The sequence below is a fragment of the Mus pahari genome, chromosome 6 (genome assembly GCF_900095145.1).
Source record: "Mus pahari chromosome 6, PAHARI_EIJ_v1.1, whole genome shotgun sequence".
In the NCBI taxonomy this organism is placed as follows: Eukaryota; Metazoa; Chordata; class Mammalia; order Rodentia; family Muridae; genus Mus; species Mus pahari.
Genome location: NC_034595.1, coordinates 7,043,744 through 7,067,454, shown reverse-complemented (window position 1 = coordinate 7,067,454; position 23,711 = coordinate 7,043,744). Strand labels below are relative to the sequence as shown.

Genomic DNA, 23,711 nt, shown 5'->3' with positions numbered 1-23,711 from the left:
GAATAGAAACCCTGATTAAGACATCTGGTAAGGTGTTATTTCAATTTCTTGTATCTGTTGAAGTTTGCCTTGTAACAAACTATATGGCCAGTTTTGGAGAAGGATACATGAGGTGCTGAAAAGAAGGTATTTTTTTGTGTGCTTTGGCGAAATATTCAATAGATATCTGTTACATCCATTTGATTCATAATGTCTGTTAGTTTCATTATTTCTCTCTTCTGTTTTTGTCTGGATGACCTGTCAATTGGTGAGAGTGGGGTGTTGAAGCATGCAATGTTCCTTTTTCAAATGTGGATGCCCCTGTGTTTGGGGCACATGTTCAGAATTGAGATATCTTGGTCGATATTTTCCTTTGATGAGTATGAATTGTCCTTCCCTGTCTATTTTGATTAAAATTCTATTTTATTAGATATTCGAATGGCTAATGCATTTGCTTCTTGGGTCTGTTGATATAGTTGTCTTCCTTGGACTGGAGGTTTCCTTCTAATATTTTCTGTAGGGCTGGATTTGTGGATATTGTTTAAGTTTGGATATGTCTCAAAATATCTCTTTTTTTCCATCTATGGTGTTTGAGAGTACTGCTGGATATAGTAGTCTAGGTTGATATTTGTGGGTTTTGGAGGTTGCAAGATATCTATCAAGGCCCTTCTAACTTTTAGAGTTCCAGTTGAGAAGTCAGGTGCAATTCTGATAGGTCTGCCTTTTCTATTTTATCTAGCCTTTTTCCCTGTGGGTTTTAATATTCTTTCTTTATTCTATAGATTTTGTTTTGATTATTATGTGGCAGGAGAATTTTGTTTTCTGGTCCAGCTTGATTGGTGTTCTATAGGTTTTTGCATGTTTATAGGTATCTCTTTCTTTATGTTGGGGACGTTTTCTTCTATGATTTTGTTGAAAATACTTTCTGGTTCTTGGAGCTGGGACTCTCTGTCTTCTTCTATTCTTATTATTCTTAGCTTAGTCCAACAATGGATGCCTATCAATGAAAGTTTCAAGAATCTAGTAGTTGTTCAGTAAGTCCATGAGGCCAGATGTCTCAGCTGGTCCTCAGTATACCCTAGAATCCTAAGAAGTTGGCTCTAATGCTTGTGACAGAATGGATTTTCCAGTGAAAGTGAGACTAGTCAAGTAGAGAACAAGCTTCCTTCTTTCATTTCTTTTATATAGGCTGCCATTAGAAGGTGTGGTCCAGTTTAAAGGTAGACTTTCCCACCTCAAAAGAACTGGATTAAAGGTGTATCTTCTCATCTCAAAAGGCCTGTTTTAAAAGTGTGTCTTACCACTTCAAATAATTTAATTAAGAAAAATAATCACAGGTGTGCCCAATCATTTGGGTTTTAGTTAATTCTGGACATACTCAAGTTGACAGCCCAGAACAGTAATCACAAATCCAACCCGTGTTAACCTGACACACAATCATATCTCCTTATGTCATGATTAATTTCCAAATGAAAACAATCACTATTTTATAATAACTTCTAAACAGGATATAACTCTCCCACATTCAATTGTAAATACATTATATATTTAACTAGATCATATTTACATCTATCATTATATAGCTCTCCCTTGCACAACTGCAAACACACTGAATTTTAAATAGGTGGCAATGTTTCTTGAGATGCATTTTTTTTAGAATATCAAACTTAAATATGATAACTGCTGGTATTCTCTTAAATGATGTTACATTACATGATAAGGAAATTGAAGAAAGAAAACACAAATATCTGTATAATAACATTCTTAATAAAATATGACAGAAGCACTGTAGCCAATTATAACCTTTATCTCTGCAACTGTTCATGTGGTCTTAGCAGGTGTTCGTAACTACCCTTCACTACTGCCCATCCGGGAGGAGTGGCAGATAGTTTCATTCCTGATGGGTCTGTGCTCTTTGTCATCCTGTCTGAATTAGGTTGCTCTAGTTTTTCAGTGACTTTAAACAAAGGGCATGGTAGCACTAAGAGATGCCCTAAAGGATCCCCTGCACTCGAGACATAGTATTTTTTCTTTTTAAAACTTCCATTGTGGAGAAGCAATCCAAATTCCCCTTGGTAATCTGGATCAACACCCTCCCTATCACTGTATGTATTTCTTAACCTATTGGCTTAAGGGCGTCAGAAGCCCAAAGTGGCCAAAGAGAAGTCTGATCTTTCAGTTGAACGTTGTGGCTCCTAGCAGGAGTGTTCTCCACGTTGGTTAACTTCCAGACCAGCATAATTTAAGGTTGTGGGAAGAGGAAGCAAAAAATTACTATTAGGTTGCTAGGGGAGATAGTGAGTACAACCATTCCCTATTCCTCCTCCTGATTCCAGGACCTGTGGATACAGGCTTTTGGAGAAACTGTACCGTATATTGGACACTTATATAAAGCATATATCTCCCGCTGAAGAGCCCTGTTCCAAACCTCCAGGCTTCCACCACCTAATTGTCACTGTAACTGTTTCCAAAAGGCCATTCCATTCTTCTATCAGACCAGCTGCTTTAGGATTGTGGAACTATGATAAAGCCAGTGGGTTCATGATCGTGCTGCACTTCTTTGGCTGTGGAGTGATTTCCTTTGTCAGAAGCAAGACTGTGTGGAAAACCGTAACAGTAGATAAGTCATTCTGCAAATCCATGGATGATTTTGTCAGAAGCATTCTGTGCAGGAAAGTGAAATCCATAACCAGAATAAATATCTACTGTAGTAAGTATTGTCCTTTCTATGGAGGAAGTGGTCCAACATAGTCAACTTACCACTATGCCACTGGCTGCTCATCTCAGGGAAAATGGTGCCATATCTGGGGCTAGTGCTGGTCTCTGCAGGCCAGGCACTCAGTAGCAGCTATAGTCAGATCAGTCTTGGTGAATGGCATTCCATGATGTCTAGCCCATGCATAACTCCCATCTCAATCACCACCCCCTCCTTTTTCTCCACTTTGTTGACAAGTTAGAAATCCTATTCCAGATACTTAAAAAATTTATCCTTATAATTCTGTTTCTCTAGAACTAGTTCTGTAACCAAAATCTATATTAATTAGGGTTCTCTAGAGGAACAGAATTAATAGAATGAATATGTATTATATATTAATATATTATATTATATATGTATTATTAATATATATTAATATATTATATATTTGGGATTTATAGGAAAAGCTCAAGGGCTGTGGTCAAGCTAGTCCAACAATGGCTATTAGTGGAAAATCCAAGATTTGACTAGTTCAGTTCATGAGACCAGATGTTTCAGTTAGTGTTTAGCACACACTGAAATCTAGAAATAAGTTTTAATGCCAGTGAAGATATCAATCTTCCCATCTTAAAAGATCTGGATTAAAGGTGTATTTTCCCACCTCAAAAGACACAGATTAAAAGTGGATCTTCCCATTTCAAATGATTTAATTAAGAAAATCAAATCCTCATATGTGTTCCAAACTACTTGGGTTTAGTTTATTCCAGATGTAGTCAAGTTGATGCCCAGGCATATCCATGACAGTCAGAGTGCAGTACAGACACAACATTACATAATCATGGGGGGGGGGACAGAGCTCTAGGTATCTGACCTACTATGTCATAGCAAGAAAAAATAGAAAAAAAAATAGAAAAAGGGAGCTATTCTTTATAGTTTCTAACTTGCAACATTCTTCTGCATAGACTGAAGCTTTGTGAAGACAGCCCAGATGAGGGGGAATTGGAGCTAACTTGTTTCAATAAGTGAGCATGGTATCTTTGGATGACAACTTGATACTGCCAAATTGACCAGAAAATTATTTGGTTTCTTTGAGAAAACAATGATAATAGGTTTGCTGTGCAACAAATTACCCATTTTTCCCCAGATAAGTGAATTTCCTGAAAGATATGAGAGCTTTCTAATCATTCATTTTTTCAGTCACTCGTTGCTTATTCAACTTTACAACCAATAAATACTTGTTGAAGACTTATTTTGCCTCAGGCATCCCGCTAATTATTTATGATATGTTAAAAATAGAAAAGTGGAAAAATCCCAAATACTGCTAATCAGGACATGGACTTATGAAATATAGGAGTGGGCATGGTAGCTAAAGTTAAGACTGTAATTCTAGCTCTTAGGAGGCTGAGGAGAGAGAATTGCTGTTGAGATTTAGAGTTGGGCTGTGTGTCAAGGCTATGCTGAGGAAGGAAGGGAGGGAGGGAGGGAGGGTGGAAGGAGAGGGAGGGAGAGAGGGAGGAAGGGAGGGAGGGAGGATGGATGGATGGAGGAAGGGAGGGAGGGAGGGAGGGAGGGAGGATGGAGGGAGAGATGGAGGGAGGAAAAGAGGACAAGAAAGAAAAACTCAAATGTGGTGCTGGCTGGTCTTCTGTCAACTTGACACATAAATTAGAGTTATCTAGAAAGAGTGAACCTTAACTTAAAAAAATGCCACCGAGCTGGGCATGGTGGCCCATGCCTTTAATCCCAGCACTTGGGAGGCAGAGGCAGGCGGATTTCTGAGTTTGAGGCCAGCCTGGTCTACAAAGTGAGTTCCAGGACATCCAGGGCTACACAGAGAAACCCTGTCTCGAAAAACCTAAAAAAAAAAAAAAAAAAAAATGCCACCATAGGTCTGTACTGGTGAAGGAGTGACCCTGTTTTTGGTAAAGTGCCCACGTTGATCCTTCATCCATTACCACAGTCTCTTTAGCCACCAACACTTACCTTGCTCCTTCTTTTAGTCTTCAGAACATCGAGTGCCTACCAAGCTCCTTATGGATTTTATTCCCGTTTTTTGATTGTTGTAAATTCCTGACCCTTTTCTGACCCGTTGGTTTCAAGGTTTCTTTTAGTTGATTGAAGCAATTGAGATGTGAGTGAGAACATCATTCAGGTTTAGGGTCTACATGTATCCTTGCCTTTGTTAGGAAGTCAATGTAGTAGCCTTGATATTGTGAATGTGATGTTATAGAAACTCAGAATTCTATTAAATTCTTTTGAAGAATTTTGGTAGTTTCAGTTCTGGAGAATGAGGTTGGCCTAAGCCTAAAAACTTGATTATTTGTGCTAGTAGTATTTATCTCAGCTCTGTTTAATACATATATAATGTTTATCTGACTTGTACATAACATGGTACAGGAGTCAACATTTAAATATACATTATGTCTTTTTAAAGATGTATTTATTTATGTTATGTATATGCATACACTGTAACTGTTTACAGACATACCAGAAGAAGGTATCAGATCTCCTTACAGATGGCTGTGAACCACCATGTGGTTGCTGGGAATTGAACTCAGGGCCTATGGAAGAGCATCCAGTACTCTTAACTCCTGAGCCATCTCTTTAGCCCAGGGGTCAACTTTTACATCCATGGTATAGGAGCCAACCAGAGAAACAAAGGCAAAGTTTTAAGCAGAATTTAATACTTTCTCATCAGGCTTTCCTTTGGCTGGAATTCCTCCCTTACCCAACAGTGGCTTTTTACTCAGGATTCTGCTGGCTTGCCCAGAAAGGCTTCCAGTTCACTCTGAGTTTTCATTACCTCATGCCATACTTCAAACAGTAACCATGAAAATTAAATTCATGCAAAACTCTTATTTCTTCCAAGTGATTTTTCCTTCCTTCCCTCCATCCCCCTTCCTCCTATCATCTCTGTTCCTTTTTTCTCCTCCTCTACTTCTCCCCATCCTTTTCCCTCTTTCTCCCTTCCTCCTCTTCCTCTCCTCCTCCTTTTGACACAGAGTCTCTTATTTCATATAGCCTAGGCTGGTCTTGAACTTCTGCATCTCCTCCTGCTGCCTTCCCAAGTTCTGGGATTTCAGGAGTGCACCACGTGTCAAACATTTAAGTGAAGTGAGTCTTTAAATATCTTTCCTTTTGCATGAAGCTCATGGTTGTTATCTCTGAGATGTGTGAGTCTGGTCTGAATTCACCCAGAGGTAGCCTCTTCATAGGTGTGTCTGGGCTTCCTCCTTTCCCCAGGATGGCCTCAGTCCTTACTCCGTAGCCTGAGAACACTTACATGGTTTCTTAATATGCCTAAACAAAAACAAGTCGCAGAGAAAATCAAGGCCAAGTCAATCAGTAATAGACTGGATGAAGTGGCCATTCAGGGCTACATAGTGAGATCTATCTCTAAGACAAAACAAAACAAAACGAAGAGAAGGGAAGCAAAACAAAAGGGAATCAAAACCAAAACCAAAACTACCCTCCGCCAACAAAACATACACTTTGTCAGTATTTGGAATGGAGCATGCTTTATGGTGATTAAGGGGCTAGGATTGAACATCTCATATGGGTTAAATAATATAAATTAATTTCATAGTTGTATTTTGAATATTTTTTTAATTCCATGAAAGGTTGGATGAAGCATTTTGTGAAAACAGATAGCTCATAGGTAAGTCTCTTTACATTTTGTTTTCCCCTTTGTACAGTTTGCCTCTTTAGTCTTCCTTTTCTCTTGGCCCATCTTTTCCCTGACCATGAAGGAAATGAAGGATGCCTTTCAGAGCTTCTTTCTCTCAGCCGTTCTTGGATTACTTTCTACTATGTTTCCTCTGCTCTATATTTTTTTTTAGACCGCCCAGAGCCTAGGATTAACTTATTTCCCAGAATCCTAAATGCAAATGAAGATCAGAGAGGAGATAAAACTGGCATAGTTGGCTTTCCATATTTGCAGGTTCCAGTCACATATTTAAACAACTGTGGGTTGTACGTATGTGAAAGAAAATGCATCTATACTGCACATGTATAGGCATTCTTGTCTATTTATATAACAAACACTATAATAGCCATTTGTATACCATTTGCATTGTATTAAGTACTATACCCAATCTAGAGGTGATTGATTAGTGAGGGGGCAGGCCACATTATTCAGAAGAACCGGTGAGTGATGTGTCTGCCAGCTGAACTGAACCACTACCTAGACTCTGTCCCCAAGGACACATTGCACCCCATCACTAACTCCCAGCTCATTTCAGCCCACTCTGCACTGGGCCTCTGCCCCCAATTACAGCAGACTTCTGCTTTCCATAGACCCAGAGAGGTTAAGTAACAAGGAAGGCTTAAGAGGAGATGCAAGGTTCTCCCTGGGAAGTGGAACTAGAAGAGATTTTGCAGATAGATTGGGGATGGGTGGTGGTGAGAACAGTAAAAATCAGGTGTGGGGGGGGGGGAGAAAATACTGGGAGAAATGGCCGAATTTGACAGGCATCTCAGGGGCAGGAGGAAACATAGTGCAATGGAAACTCCATGGAATCTATGAGAGTAATCCTAGCAAAGACTCCTAGCAATGGGGAATATGAAGCCTGAACATGCCATCTTCTGTAACCAGGCAAGGCCTCAAGTGGAGGGATTGAGATACTAACCCAGCCTCAAAACCTTTGACCTATAGCTTGTTTTGCCTGCAGAGTGTGCTGTAAAAGAAGTCTAGCAGAACTACCATCAAAGATACCAAAGAGAGTTCATATAGCAACTAATGGGAGCAGATGCAGAATATTACAGCCAAACATTAGGTGGAGCTCAGGGAGTCCTGCTGAGGAGCAGGAAGAAGGCTTAGAGGAAGAGAGGGGTCAAGGACACATCATGAGAACATGGCCTGTAGAATTAACTGACCCTGATTCATGGAAACTTAAGAGATCGGGGATCCTGTAGGGGTCTGACCTAGGTCCTCTGCATGTATGCTATGGTCACTCTTCACTCTGTGGGTGACTTTGCAGGTAGGAGCATCATTTGCCTAAAGAAGGCATTTTGTTTACACTCAAGAGTCTGAGTCGGGCATGGAAGATCAGGGACCAAGTGACTTCCATTAAAAAAAAAAACATTTTTGAGCGACCTTCCTGCCTTACAGTGTAGAAGCCATAAGATAACATTTAAAAATAGCTGCATGTCTCTTTGGGATTCTACCTTGGCTGTCAAATATAAGTCTAGATAAATAAATTATCTGGTTGAATGGATGATTTATGACCCCTTTTTATGGTTTTCATGTGGGATTTATCTGTATCAGTTATTTGCTAGCTGACGGCTCTACTTTTTCAGGAGACAGGCATCCACATCAAATGTAGTTCTGATAATACTGATTCTGGAAAGAACTCTTATCAAATTCACGTTTCATTAAACCATATAAGCTTATAGATAGCATAGTAAAGGGCGGGCAGGCCAGAGCATACCACTCTTGGTATGGTTATAACTGGACCTTGACTGAACGTAGAGCGTGGTAATCCTCCTCTTAGCCAGCCAGTGATCTCTGGTCAAGGCTGTCAAGGAGCCTCAGTCATCAGTCATCTGGTTTTGGTAGGGAAGACATTCAGAAAGACAGGAATCAAGTAGGGTTTCTTTTCTGATAATTTTATTTGGAACTGCTGTCAGAAAACAATTAAGTTATGGAGATGTTAAAGTCAGACTTTTAGCTTTCCATGCCCTCCAGGTGATTGCTGCCAAACAACTTTACTTGCAAACTTTTTGTTATGGGATCCAATACTTTGGAATAAAGATAATATGTGTAGAGACCATTATTTGTATATTCCTTTGAAAGAGTAATTCCTTTAAGGTTAAATGATTCTGAATGTTCGATCCTTCAAAAGAACACTGTGTCCAATACTGTTATGTTGGAAAGTTGTCCCGTATCCATGCTTTTGTTTCTAAGACAAAGGCGCATTGCTTGTCTTGGTAAGGAGAAGAAAAAGATTTGGACTATGGACAACAAATGGTTTTCCTGTAGGACTTGGTGTTATGGATAATTTACACATTATCCTTTCAAATAGTGTTGTTTTCCTTTTGTTTCCATTAATTTATTTACTTATTTACTTTGCAGCCTGATCGCAACCCTCCCTTTCCTCTCAGTCCACCTCAGCCCCTCCCCCTCACTTCTCCTCTGAGAAGAGGGAGGCTCCCTGGGTACCAACCCACCCTGACACATCAAGTCACTGCACGACTAGGCACATCCTCTGTCAGTAGGGCCAGAAAAGGCCTTCCAGTTAGGGGACCAGGATCAATAGGTAGGCAACAGACTCAGGGACAACCCCTTGCTCTAGTTATTGGGGGACCCACATGAAGACCAAGCTGTATATCTGCTACATATGTGTGGGGGAGATAGGTGTAGTCCTTGTAGAAATTGTATTTTTTAATATTTATTTGTTCCAATGATTTGTGGGAAATCATCATAGCATATCTCTTTAATGGATATTTTAACATAGTATTTTTGAAGAATTTTAATTTATACTGTAATATTTATGTTTTTATAATTAATTGAATAAATAAAAGAAATATAGAAACAATATTTATCATTTTATTTATAAAACCAAAACTGAAACCAGAATAACTTCTGCAAAAAATTATTCAAAAATTAACCACAACATCTTTCCTGAAATTTCTAAATTTTTTATATAAATATAAATTTATACCAATAAAACAAAAAATAATTCAAAGAAGAAAAACATGAGGCAGATCCATAAATAAAAAATAATTACTCGGCAAAACCAACTCATTCTGCTTATTTACTTGGTGTGTGAGTGTGAGTCTGTGTGTGTGTGTGTGTGTGTGTGTGTGTGTGTGTGTGTGTGTAGCACCTTTATCTACTGAATCATTTCACTGGTTTAAAAACCTTATTTTTATTGATTGTGCAACATAATTGAGTTTATAGCAATTACACATTGGCATTTATTTGTAGTCTATATACATTAGGAATTTCCCACATCTTAATTTATGAGAGGTAGAAAAATTTACTTTAAAATAAAACTTTTGGGGGGGCACATATGAATGAATAACTTAGTTTTGCACGATTAACCTCTATGTTTCAGCTTTAATGTGATAATTTGAGAACATAGTGATTAAGACAATAATTTCATGACTTTGAACTGCTCTGATTTGATGGCTCAAGTAGCACTGGGTAGAATTTAGGTGGAAATAAGGAAAGAGAAATAATTGGCAAAGACTTCTGTTTTTAGACTCCAGCATCAAAAAACCCATTTTATTTATGTGCATATGTGTTTGCCTGTGTGCATGGGTATGCAGGTATGTGTGGAGACCAGATGAAGGCCTCAGACCCCTGGAGCTGGGGTTGTGAGTCACCTGTCATGGTGTTGGGAACAGAACTCTGAAAGTGCAGCAAGAGCTCTTAACCACTGAGCCATCTTTCCTGCCTCACAGGGTTTTTCCTCCAGTAGTATTTCTAAAAAAGATCATAACTCTTTAACGCTATAGTCTTTAGAAGCAAGTTTAGTCATGCGTTGGTTTGAATCGACATAGTAGCTGAGAATCAATTTTCTCGTGTGATCAAAGATGGTCAGTGATCTTCACTGACAGTTAGGGGTTCTCAGTTTTGATTTGTTTCCTCCTTAGAGCTATGGTTTTTCTCTTATTCTATAAAATTTTGGTTAAAGTCTGTTTTACTTGGTTTTGTCTGCAGCACCCAAGTTATCAAATTGCACTCATTTGGGTGAAGCAGCTCAAGTAAGAGGGAACACTGTGTATAGCAGTGGTGACTGGGTGCTGGAAGTATGTGAGTCCTGAACTACACAGACATATAGATGACCCTGGAAGTGTAAGTGGGTGAAGCTTTAATACTCACTAATCTCTGTGATGTATTTCTGCTCAGATGAACTCTTCAGATATTCTGATAGTATGAAACAGGATGGATTACAAATTTTCTTATAAAAATTACAAAAATGGCTAAATTAATAGATAACTTCTAGTTTCTACTGATAAATTAATATTTTCTTAATTTATTGTGAGCTTCAAAATACAATCAACATTTACAATAGACTAGAGATCCCAAGTTGAATAGATAGTTTTTAGATTAGTCCTACAGTGGAATGAATTTTCTTCTGTTACTAATTTAACAATTATGAATTAAGTGACCTAACATGTGAAAAAAAATTTTGCAATAATGTCAGGAAATCCATGGAATATTATTGTTGCAAACAACTAAGAATTAGTACCACTTATTTTATTTTTTCAAATATAGAATAGTGTTTATTTAGAGCATGAAGAGGGGAGTTGAGGTGGTAGTAGAGACAGAGAAAGGGAGAAAAAGAGAGAGAGAGAGAGAGAGAGAGAGAGAGAGAGAGAGAGAGAGAGAGAGAGAGAGAGAGAGAGAGAGAGAGAGAGAGAGAGGAGAGAGAGAGGAGAGAGAGAGAGAGAGAAGAGAAGAGGAGAGAAAGAAGGGGAGGAGAGGAGAGGGGAGGAGAGGAGAGGAGAGAAGGAGTAGAGGCTGACCATGAGCATGTGGAAGGGCAGGAGGGAATGGGGAGAGAAGGGACAGAGGGGGAAGAGGGTAAGAGAACAAGAGAACAAGAGAACAAGAGAGTAAGAGCTACTTAATTCTTTGTATTCACTAATAAAATGGGATAAGCTAAGCAAAGACCTGGATAATGTCATTAGAATATAGTAGAAATTGGTATCTTACAGTAGAGGGTAAGGTAAGCTAGGTCTTGAAATCTTTTGATTGGTTGTTAAAGATATAGCTAATTGGTTTAGTCTAATTAAATCTTTAGGGTATTGCTCTTGAAGTTCCAAAACTTTTGTGCATCCTTACCCTGAAGCAATTTAAAATTATAGCTTAAAAAACCCCCACAATTCCCCAGGAGCAGGAACTGTTTAAATTGCTTTACTGAGTCTGAAGAAGATTCTTTGGAGACTTTCCTGGGCCACACAGCAAGCAGTGTGAAATGTGCTGTGTTCCCGAACTGAGCTGCCCAATAGTAAAAAGTAGAGTGTCTTGTTACATCAAAGCTTTCCCCATAGTAACTCCTCCTTCAGGAAGTATCAGACTCATTGGAAACTGCAGAATAGACTGGACGTAGAAAATCATGGGAAGATAGTCCGCTACATGTTGCAGGCTTGGAGGTAAGTTGGCCCTCCCTCAGAATCTGCCAATCATCATTAACAAGAGAGGGTGTCTTAATGATCTGAATTGAAATAAATCCTATGCTGTAAGGATGGGGCATTTCTTACCAGGCAAAGTGTGCATTAAATAAATAAATTAAAAAAAAAACTTTAGGAGATCTTTCTTGAATGTAGAAAACTGAGAAAACATTTACCATCTAAAAATCTTGTTGTTTGAACATTGAACATTGAAATCAAATGTATATTTGGGGCTATAATTTCTAACTGGCATAGAAATTCCTTCAGCCAAAATACCTGGTTCTTACTCCATTACAAGTGTCCACGAATCTGAGAGTTCTCTCTCCTTTTGTTCCAATGAAATTGTTGCACATTTGTTATTGGATTTGTTCTCTTGGTCCAATGTCAAGTAGGATTTATATTAAAGGTCAATGTTTATAGTGATTACCTCACAGCAACAATTCAGTTCTGTTCGGTTTGGATTCGAAACCGATTTGTGTCAACCAAGAATGGGCAGCATTTTGCCTTGGTACCTGGTTTGGATCACCTACCTGAGAAAGCAGCTTAGGATGCCTTGTTTTGCTCTTCAATACATCTTTGCACTTGGAGGTATTGGGGAAGGGGCAGGAGGAGAAATGGAGAGAGAGGAACACTGACTCATTAACAGGAAAAAATTTGACTTACATTACGCGAGCGTTGGAGGAGTGATCTTAAATGGAGATGTAGTACTCTGGACATATCCTAAGTTGGATTTTAATGAATAAACTGAAGTAGCTTCCATTAAAAAAATCCTCAGCCTCTGAGCTTCTTATTTGAAAATGGTGTGAAGTTTTGTAATAATGGTACAACACTATTCATTGTAAACTAAAGTGGCCTTTGGTAGACTATGTATCCATCTCAACTCATAGATGTGATGTAGGCTTAATTCATTAAGAGGGAACAAGACATCTGATTGATAAACTTTGAAGATATTCTTATAGTAGGGAGATACTAGAAAATGTAAAATAATTCTAAAGAATTAAAAAGTTGACTGTAGATGAATGAAACCAAAATAATTCTCACCACATGCTGTAAGTGTCCTGTGTGTTACTTTATCTTCTCAAGGACCTGATAATAAGGGTGTTAAAATTCCTGTGCTTTGATGAAGATATCAAACCTAAGGGAAGAAAATTATCTAAAGTCACAGACCTCAGAAACTGCCAAGTTAACATTTGAATGCACGCTCTTCTATGTAGACAAATCGATTTGACTTTGTAACAGATTGAATGGTGGCAGTGATTGGAAGAATGAGTCTCACAGTGAGACTGCCTTTCAGATACCATGTGCTAGCGAATTGAGATTTTGGAGATGTCACTTATAGCATAGCTTCCAAAGCATCTAGGACTCAGACAGAAAAGACTCAGGTACATTTAGCTTAAAAGAGTCTGAAAGTAGAAAGGGTGATGTCCATTGAGATAAGGACAAAGTGGGAAAAATTAACCTAATTATGGCTAGAAGCCATTAAAAGTAGCTAAAAGTTGGTTCTTAAACTTGTGTCAAGTTTTGTGAATACAGAGAAACACTCTGTTATGTGCCTTCCTGTTTTCAGAAATTGTTTCATAAATTAGTTGGAGTACTGTCAATGAATTCTCTGTTCATGTACAAAAATATTACTTAAGTGTGTGTGTGTGTGTGTGTGTGTGTGTGTGTGTGTTAGTATGTGAGGGAGGCAGAAGAAAGGGGCATGTCTCTAAGGGTAATTAAAAAAATGGCTTGTGACTTCCTGAGTAAGGATTCTGGAAGCAAGAGCCAGCACCCCTGACTTCTGGGTGACTGCAGTGGATATTTTCTGATGCTCACTCAGTGAGAAAGGTTACAAAACTTTCCTGTAGTGAATGTCTTTGTAATTGCAGGCTTTCACTTGGATTCCTTCAGATTAGACCCGGGTAGCTATCAATTAAAAGATGCTTGCATTAGAAAATAAGAATATAAGCCATGAGCTAGAAAGCAATATAGATACATCACAAATATGACAAAAGACTCAGCCATATATCTATATCTATATCTGTATGTGTATGTGTGTGTGTGTGTGTGTGTGTGTGTGTGTATGAAGAACTATGAAAACTCAACAGCAAAAAAAAATGGAATAGGAAAAAGATACAAACATTTTATAAAAAATTGTATATACACAGGCCAAAAAAAAAAAAAAAAAAAGAATAAGGAAAGTGCTCATTGTGGATTTTATTATAAATAAATTCCTTCATGAGATGTCTCTATATACCCATTGAAATGAATCAGAAGCCACTGCTAGCAATACTGTGTGTTGATGGACGTCAGAGCAACGGAGACTTTTACATGCTGTTGCTTGGAATGCACGTACAATACAGCCACTCTGGAGAACTGTCAATTTACTGCGAACTATACTATGTACTTTCTATGAAATTATTATCCCACTATGGGATCTTGACCCTAGAAACTTGGGAGTTTAGGGTCACGCAAATATCAAAGCTCCAATATTTATGGCAACTGTTCCCAAATGGAGATCATTCAAATGTTCTTCCAAGGGTAGCTGGGGAGAGAATTTTAGTATCTCTACGCAATAAAAAACTAGTCAGCATTACAGCTTGAATAAAATTTAGAGGAATTTAGTAAATAAAAGAAACCCAACATGGTTTTATTTTATGAGATTCTAAAAAGTTGAAACTTTAGGGACTGAAAATACTTCCAAGTTTAACAGGTTTTAGAACAAGCTGAAGAGGTTACTAAAAATGGGGTACTATAGAAAGGACAGGTTATGGACATATATATGACTTGGTCATGGTGGTAATTACATGCATCTATATGTGCTTTACATTTCTTAATTTGACATTAAAAGATTAGATTGCAATTTTCTGCACAATGCTTGACTGCATTTATGTATTCAAAAATGAAAAGAATGATTCCATCTTCTATTCTGAAGTGCTTCCCACTGAGACATTTACATTTTGACAAGAAGATTTCCTATTATTAGGCTCTCTTGAATTGAATCTGGTTTTTGAGTAAATATGCTCTCTGTGTGGTTATGTTCATTTCTGACTTTGTCTCTGCAGACTCATATATATCTTTTGATATTTTTTTACTCAGGGGTTATTGTTTAGTTCTTCTGTTGATCCCAATTTGCTTTTTAAAATAGTAAAGCTTATAACACATTCTGTATTGCCTCTATGTTCACCAAAAAAAAAAAAAAGTCTCAATTAAGCATAAGCCTCAGAAAGTGAGGCTTGAATTTGAGCCTAGGGTTTGACATATGCCATGCTAGCTCCATCATCTTTAAAATGGTAATGTTGTGGTGTTTACATGACAGTCTATTAAAAACCAGCCACAGAGTTCTTAGCTCAGAATCTATGATCAATATGACAATTTATCTCTTATCCCTACATTGCTCATTTTATTTCTTTCTCTTTCCTCTTTCTTTACCCTCTCCTTTTTTTTTCATTTAATTCTTTCCCTCTTTCATTGAGTTTACTGCACACTTTATACACTTGCATTGATAAGCTTAAACCTCCTGTAGTACAGAATATGCTACTTAATTTTTTAAAAAAATTCTTACAGGTAAAAGAGAGACAATACCATGGAATGGGAAAACCAAACTCATTTGGAGGAATTTTTTCTGAAGGGGCTTTCTGGTTACCCAGGTCTTGAGCATCTCTTTTTTGTGGTCATCTTAATGATGTATGCAGTCATCCTAGTGGGCAACGGCACCCTTATTATTCTCAGTATTTTCGACTATCACCTGCACACCCCTATGTACTTCTTCCTGGGGAACCTGTCGTTCTTGGACATCTGCTTTACTACCTCCTCTATTCCCTTCACCCTGGTAAGCTTTCTCTCAGAAAGGAAAACGATTTCCTTCCTTGGCTGTGCAGTACAGATGTTTCTTGGCTTGGCCATGGGAACAACAGAGTGCGTGCTCCTGGGCATGATGGCCTTTGACCGCTATGTGGCCATCTGCAACCCTCTGAGGTACCCTCTCATCATGAGCAAGAGTTCCTATGTGACCATGGCAACCGGGTCCTGGTTTTCAGGGGTTGCCAACTCTGCAGTACAAACCGCATTTGTGATGCGGCTGCCTTTCTGTGGAAATGTCATCAATCATTTTCTCTGTGAAATCCTGGCTGTCATGAAGATGGCTTGTACTGACATCTCAGGCAATGAATTCATCATGCTTGTGGCCACAACTTTGTTCACTCTGATGCCACTGGTCCTCATTGTCATCTCCTACTCATTAATCATCTCCAGCATCCTTGGCATTCGCTCTGCGGAGGGGAGAAGCAAGGCCTTCTCTACCTGCTCAGCTCACTTTACTGTGGTGATAATCTTCTATGGGACCATTCTTTTCATGTACATGAAACCCAAGTCTAAAGACAAATTCAATGCAGACGACTTGGATGCTACAGACAAACTTATATCCATGTTCTATGGGGTGATGACTCCCTTGTTGAATCCTTTAATCTACAGCCTCAGAAACAAAGATGTGAAAGAGGCCATAAAAAATCTGAAGGGAAGGCTCTTAGGCAAATGATGGTCAGCATGTTAGACACGGTTGAAACTCAGATGGGAATTTTAGTTACTTTCCTTTCTTCTTTGCCTTTTTATGCATTATGTTCACACTTTTATAATGAGATACAGTATTTTGAAATTATTGCATGTTTAATAAAGAACGTTCAAGGTTCTACAAGGAATAAAGAAAAAGCTAACAAAACATTGAGACATAATCACTTTTTAACAATTTGGTCAGCATCTTCATATAGTTCTGCATTTATTATTTTAAAATATTAGAGTTGGGCAAATATTGCATTCTTACAAACATTATTTTATAAGCAATTGTTCTTTAAATCTTTAAATATAAATAAGTCTATGTTATGAAAAGATGCAAAACAGAAAAATCTGAAAGCAGTTTATCGATGTTTGCCCCTGGAGACTTTTCTGTTACAGTATATTAATCTCACATTTTTAAAAGTCACCAAATGCTATATCTTTTCACAGTATTTATTTTTTTCCTGTGGAGCTTTAAGAGTGCTGAGGGTTGGAGCTATAAAAGAAACAGATACATAGGATTTATGTGTACAGTCTATACAACTATTGTATATGTTCTTTAAAAAAGCTTCCTTTCAGCTTTATATGTTAGCTTTAGCATAACAAATGTACAAAACTAAAATATAGGGTTAACATTACCTTACTAAGGCCAAGAGATGACCCAGCGGATGCAAACCTGCCATCCTGGTTGTGATTCCCATGTCCACATAAAGGTAGAAACAGACACTCCACACAATCACCCCCTGACTTCCACATGTTTGCTATGGCATGGATGACCTCATATCATGCACACACACAAAGAATCAAGATGATAATTATAAATTTAAAAATTATCTTACTGGTTCAGATAGGAATATTTGTATATTTCATTGGACGGAGAGTCATACTAGTTCCCATTCCTAAGAGATTATTTTTAACTCTGAGGAAATTTTGTGACCTCAACAATCTGAGGACATAGAGGCTCAAAATTTGTTAGCTGGGTAACATGTTTTTTGACTTTTTCCTTGTTTGACATTATTTGAAGAACACTTCTAAATTTCTACCCAAGATTAGTAACAGTCTGTTTAATAATATGCCATATTCTAAGATGTCTACTTAAGTAAGTACATTGTATTTTGATGGATCAGTAAATTCAAAGGATGTTGAGCACGAACATTCTTTAAGATGAACACAGGATAAATTTAGAATATTTGGTATTCTTTTAAAGTTTCTTTTTAATTTTAGAGGAAGGAATATGAAGCACTAATGACCTATATTTAGTTACTTCTAGAGCGTATTATAGTTGTTTATAGGTTAAATCTACCAGCAAGGGCACATACCACCAGAGTCTCAGCTTTGCAACCCAATACAACAAACTATATATGATAAAGAAACCTAGTTTCCTCATATCAGCCCATGATGTTCTACCCTTAACAATTTTTTAAGTTAGGCTATGTTTCACCTCTGGCAATGTTTGATACCCAGGCATTAAACCAACAACCACCTGGCTCAAATCCAGGCCTTTCCACAAACTGTCTGGGATGAGAGACTTGGCTTTTAAGCACATTTATTCATTTTGGTAGAAAAATTAATTAAAGAGGAAGACAGGAAAGCATGACTTTATCTCCACAGTCGGACAACAGAGTGGTTTTCTTTTATCTTAGAGTTGTAAGATCAAAGTCTGCAAAGAATGGCTTTCCCCTCCTCTTAATATGTTCATGTGTTCAAATTGATGGACAAATGTATGGTTATAATTCTGACCTACTTGAGTACCACAAACACAATATTTGAGTGCTCAGAGGGATTTTGCTTAAAAAGATTTGTTTCAAAGGTCCACTGAGAGTGACTTGGTTGTGTTCTTCCTAAAGAGGGAGCACAGTCAGATGAGCTGTTGCAGAACGCCAGGTATTTCTGTTTCTGTCTCTGTCTGTCTCTCTGTCTCTGTCTCTGTCTCTGTCTCTGTCTCTGTCTGTCTCTCTGTCTCTGTCTCTGTCTCTGTCTGTCTCTCTGTCTCTGTCTCTGTCTCTGTCTCTGTCTGTCTCTCTGTCTCTGTCTCTGTCTCTCTCTCTCTCTCTGTGCCAATCTTTGCTTAGTCCAAGCCATTAAGCTTCCAGGTTTCTAGCGGTGATGTTGCATACCAGTGTATCTCAGTATTGTATCTAATATGATTCATGTGGGTCCAAAATGATGCCAAATCACTCTTCACAGAAAAGCCCTAAACTAGAAGACCTGAAGCTAATTGGGACATAAAAGGAGATGGATTTGACATTAACATTAATTTTCCAGAAAAGACTTTGTGAAAGCCTGAAGATTTTTCTTTCTGTTTCCATAGAGATAACATTTGCTTTACAAAAGTGAACGTGTTTCACATTTACAGCATGAAAATAACATTTTCTTTGATATTATAAAATATTCTAGTAGATCTTGTAATCTAAAGAACATGTTTTTCACCATTTTGTAAAAATCACTTTCTAAGTAAGGTTCAATAGGATGCAGTTAGGTTTTATGAATCCGGAATTTTATGAATCTGACCAGGTACCTAGTCATAAATAAAAGATGGAACTATAATTGGGAACATGGACATGCTACTTGGAGCCAGGTGGTGAGATACTAACTTGAGCTTGGGGAGACAACGATTGCCTAGATTAGGAGTGGCCATGTACTGATAGTGTTCTAAGTGTTTTCTAATTTAGTTAGAGAATTGCTTAGTTGCTTGAGCAAAAAAGTGAGTGTGTAATTTTACACAACCACTCTTGTGGAGGACCAGCTAATGGAAGTAAAATCAGTGTATCTTTGAAAAGTTGTTTTAGGCATAGGAGTAGAAGACAGATAAATAGATGAGTGAGGCACCACTCAGGGATGCTCAGAGGGTGAGCATCATCGGGGCTGCCTGTATCTTCTACTTGTTACTCACTTGGTCCACAAATACAGTCTGTCCTTTTTATCCCAAAATAATAAGAACAGCATCAACTAAACAATACATTTTTCTAGTTGACTATTTTCTTCTTATTGTTTTTCTAACCCAAATCTGCTTGAAATTAAACCTGATATCATTATACACTCATTCAACTCAGTGGTTTTTCAACTCATTATCAGCCAGCCCTGGGCAGCGTTAGTAAGTCTAATGTAATGCACTGTTTCCAGCCCTTATGGTAATGGATCTCTTTGTAGAATTTTGTGATATTTTTGTGTCATCACTTCTTTGATTTTTGTACATGTATGATTCTAAAAGTGATATCTGTTACAAGGTAACCCAATACTATAAAATGTACAAATTAAAATATGGAGAGACCTTTATGTAATATACATATGTATAATTTATAAATAAATTATGTTGCTTTTATATGCAATGGTGTCTGGTGACTCATGGAGACACACTTCCGGAATACACATTTAATACGTATCTTAAACTATTTCATATTGAATATCTACTTTATGCAATGGGTTTTGTTTTCGTTCAAAATTGTTTCCAAGGCATTTATATGTCCGTGCGTTTGTATTTTAAAGGTTTTTTTCCCTTACCATTCTTTGACCGTTTCATACATATGTTTAGTGGATTTTACTCATTCTCACCCCTGCCACACTAGCTCATGCCCGCTCCCGCTCCCTCCCCTGCTGAAGCTTTCTTCTTGACCTGCTCCCTTCCCACAGTTTTGTCTTTTTCCTGTGTGATCCCCTAAGGTTTGCTCGGATTGCTCCTTGCTGTTTACTATGTGGCTAGCGCAAAGTTTATGTAGCTTTATGGAGAAAGGAAACTTTGCATGGTGTATTTAGATGGACATGTTAGGCGATTTCATTTTCTTTATTAAAAATAGATTTTTCTCAGCCGGGTGTGGTGGTGCACGCCTTTAATCACAGCACTTGGGAGGCAGTGGCAGGTGGATTTCTGAGTTCGAGGCCAGCCTGGTCTACAAAGTGAGTTCCAGAACGGCCAGGACTATACAGAGAAACCCTGTCTCGAAAAACCATAATAATAATAATAATAATAGATTTTTCTCTCACATAATATATTCTGATTATGATTTTCCCTTCTCTACTCCTCCCACTTCCGGTTCTACCCCACCTCCGCTGCCACCCACATTACTAGAAAACAAGCAAGTTTCTATGGGATTATTAGGAAATAAGATATAATATAAACCAGAAATGAATACATCTTATCTATAATAATCATATAATAATATAAAACAAAATAAACATGAATAAGGAAAAGAGCCCAAGTGAAGGCCCATGAAGCAGAGACCCACTTGTACACTCAGGAACTTCATAACAAAACTAAACTGGAAGTCATAGTATATATGCAAAGGACCTGTAGGGTGGAAAGGGAGAGGGAAAGAAATGTAAATTAAAAGAAATCTAAAGAGCCCAGACACACCACTGTGAGACAAGGAGCCTCCGATGCTGTTGAGTTCATTTCCTGTTTGCTCTCTGTTGGTGGGCATGCAGCCTATTCACTAGGGTTGTTTCTCCAGTGAGGCTCCGTTGGAGGAAAGTTAATTTTTCATTTGGAAGTGGTTATCAGTTTGAGATGGCTTCTGGACTAGCGATGGGGATGTGCGAGTCACTTCTCGTTTTCAGTTCTTTTTTTTTGGGGGGGGGGGTCTCTTTTCTCAGCTCTGGCTGTCTTGGAATTCGCTATGTAGACCAGACAGGTGTTGAACCCATAGAGATCCTCCTGCCTCTGCCTCCAGAGTGCTGGGTGACAAGTGTGTGCCACCATGCCTAGCATGTCTGGCAATTTCCTAAGTGTCAGTATTACAGGCTCAATAAGATGCTATAAAATTTATCAGAAGCAACTTTAGTTTTGAACAATAACTTACAAAGCATTAAGATTATCAGAAAATTAATGAGATCAGTATAAAGCACTGGGATGGCTGGTAGCCGGGACTTCATAGCACTCCATTTTGAAGGAAATGTTTGAGTGAAACCTTGTAAGAGGTTTAGGCATAATGAATGGAGAGGAAGTACTCCAGGCAGAGAAAACCATCTGGGCAAAGACACAACACGGATTATTCCTGATGTATTTGAGAACTTTCTGTAAGGTCCAGATGGCTGACACGGAGGAAACAAGGGGAGAATGGTTGAAGCAGAGGGGTCTATAAGACTGAAGTCAAGTGTGTGCTAGGAAAGTCCAGCTCAAATATGGCACTTCATGGTGCATCTCCTCTACCAAGTTTTGGAATGACTTTTGATGTTTTCAGTTCGATTCTTTAGGTCTTTGACAAAGTTGAGTAGTTGTCATGTGTATGAATTCAATATGTGAGGAAATTTACATAACATATCCATGTGTAATTTGTGATAAATTATATGTAACTTTTGTAGGAAAATATTTGATGAATTAATAAAAAGTATGTATTCAAAATGTATATTTACTACATATCTTAAAGTATATTTAATATTCACTTTCATACAATTAGCATTTTTGCCCAAAATTGTTCTCTTTTTCAAGGTGTTTATCCACACACTTTATGTCTATTTCTCCACAGTGACTTTTTAAAGAGGTTTCTTGTGTGGATACACACACATAAACACTAACAGAAACACATTTTTCCTTAGATAGGTTGTATTTTCTTTGACCTACAGTTTATTCTGTATCATTTTTTCTTAAATTTATATGCAAACTAATCATAAGAAGATGATTCTGGTCTTTTCTATATACTAATAGACATTTTGAATGATAAGTTGACTTTGGGAAAAGTAAAAATTAGATTTGGCAAAAAATAAAACTTTGGCGCACAGTACTTTTTTTATTATTGTAATAAAATAAAATTAACAGTCAGTGGATCACTTTGTTTTATAACCATAAAATTAGCACATACTTATCATTTGAAAGAACTGAATGCCCTAAATTAACCCTAATTATATTTACTTTAAGAAATGTTCAGCATCCTTAGCCATCAGGGAAATGCAAAGTATGACTTCTTTGATATTTTATTTCACCCCAATCAGAATGGCTTAAAAACTTAAAAATTAATGTCAAAGGCACAAATCTGAGCCTGGGGGTTTCTTCTGATGTTTCTAGATTAATGTGTCCCAGGTCAAAGAATTGGGTCAGGGAATACATGATTAGAAACAGAAATAGAGATAGTTTACTAAGCAAGGGGAAACATTTCCAAGAATGGAAGTGGATGTCAGTCAGACGAGGCTCAGAAAGTTCTGGGCAGAAGGAGCGTGAGTCTATGTGTGTCTGCATCACACCTGCCTGCCCCACACTGTAAACTGCAGGCTTTTCTAGGTCATGTTATGTTACAGGTAGCCAGGTTTTCCAGGGTTCTAATCCCTGGCTTGTTTTTCTTTTTGTATGTTAGTCCTGATGCTACTGGTTCCAGTCTCTACTTTCTTGCCACACTCATTTTGCTTAGAACAACATATTTTGGCATTTGCGTTTAGATTTTGTGTTAAACTTGATCTCCAAATTGAAGTGTGACAGCTATTTGGACTTGTTTTGGGCCACTTTGCAGTACCAACTGACACACTACACCTGTCTGAGCGGTGAATACTGGACTCTTGTGACTCTTGTCTTGTGGAATAAAGAGTCAGAAGGCTAAAGTTCATGGGAAATTTATTTGCTTGTATTTGGATTGTAATAATATATAGGGAACCTGTAATTTGTGAGCATGAGATATACTGTCTTGGTGACTTCTAGGTAGAATTCTATCAGAACAGTTCTTTTACAAATGTCTTAGTTTGTGTTCTGACTCACTGTTACTCACCATACGTCATTTTGAGTACTAGTCTACAGTGCTGATGATAAGGAACTTGACAGAAGCTGGAAAGTGATAGCTGCAATAGTAGCATTATAGAGTTATCTATTTGAAGGTTCATAGAGTCTGATGGAAAGAGAAAAGTTCTCCCCCAGGCTCCTTCTATGTGTCCCTAGGTGACTAGGGTCTTACGTGGGGTGTTTTGAAAGAATGTTGATTTTATTTTATGTTTATGCATGTGTTCCTGAGTGTATGATATGTGTGAAGGAGCCTGAGGAGGCCACAAGAGGGCCCTGAATTCCCCAGAACTGTAGGTACCGGTAGTTAAGAGGAACCATCTGGGTGGTGGAAACTGAATCTAGGTGTTCTGCAAGGGGAGTCTTAACTACTGAGTCATCGCTCAAGCTCCTGGGGTACTGAGGATGTCTGACCCTATTGCATGCAGAGGTCTTCTAGGGAGTCACATCAAATGTATGAGTCCTGTTTCTGAATTGGAAGGAATCTAGCAGATGATCCAGCGATGCAGAAACACATTGTGTTGTTCAGCCTTCATTTTGAGCTACTCTGCACTTCTTTGTATTGGGGTTTTCTGAGAAATGTGAGATAGGATATTTGATTCAGGAGGATTCTGAACTATAAAGAACTTTTATTTATTTATTTATTTATTTATTTTTATTATTATTATTTTCTTTATTTACATT

General features: G+C 37.9%; 2 protein-coding genes across 2 annotated transcripts in view; both read left to right on the top strand.

Moving 5' to 3' along the window:
* LOC110323592 (olfactory receptor 13C8) overlaps positions 1-23,711 on the top strand; it is a 45,263-nt gene that overhangs the window by 5,949 nt on the left and 15,603 nt on the right. The gene's annotated exons all lie outside the window — the stretch shown is intronic.
* LOC110323596 (olfactory receptor 13C9-like) lies at positions 15,366-16,316 on the top strand. The gene has a single exon (XM_021200905.1). The coding sequence runs from the start codon at positions 15,366-15,368 to the stop codon at positions 16,314-16,316; it is 951 nt and encodes a 316-aa protein (XP_021056564.1).

Coding starts and splice junctions, on each gene's coding strand:
- LOC110323596 (XM_021200905.1), top strand. CDS start 15,366: ATGGAATGGGAAAACCAAACTCATTTGGAGGAATTTTTTCTGAAGGGG.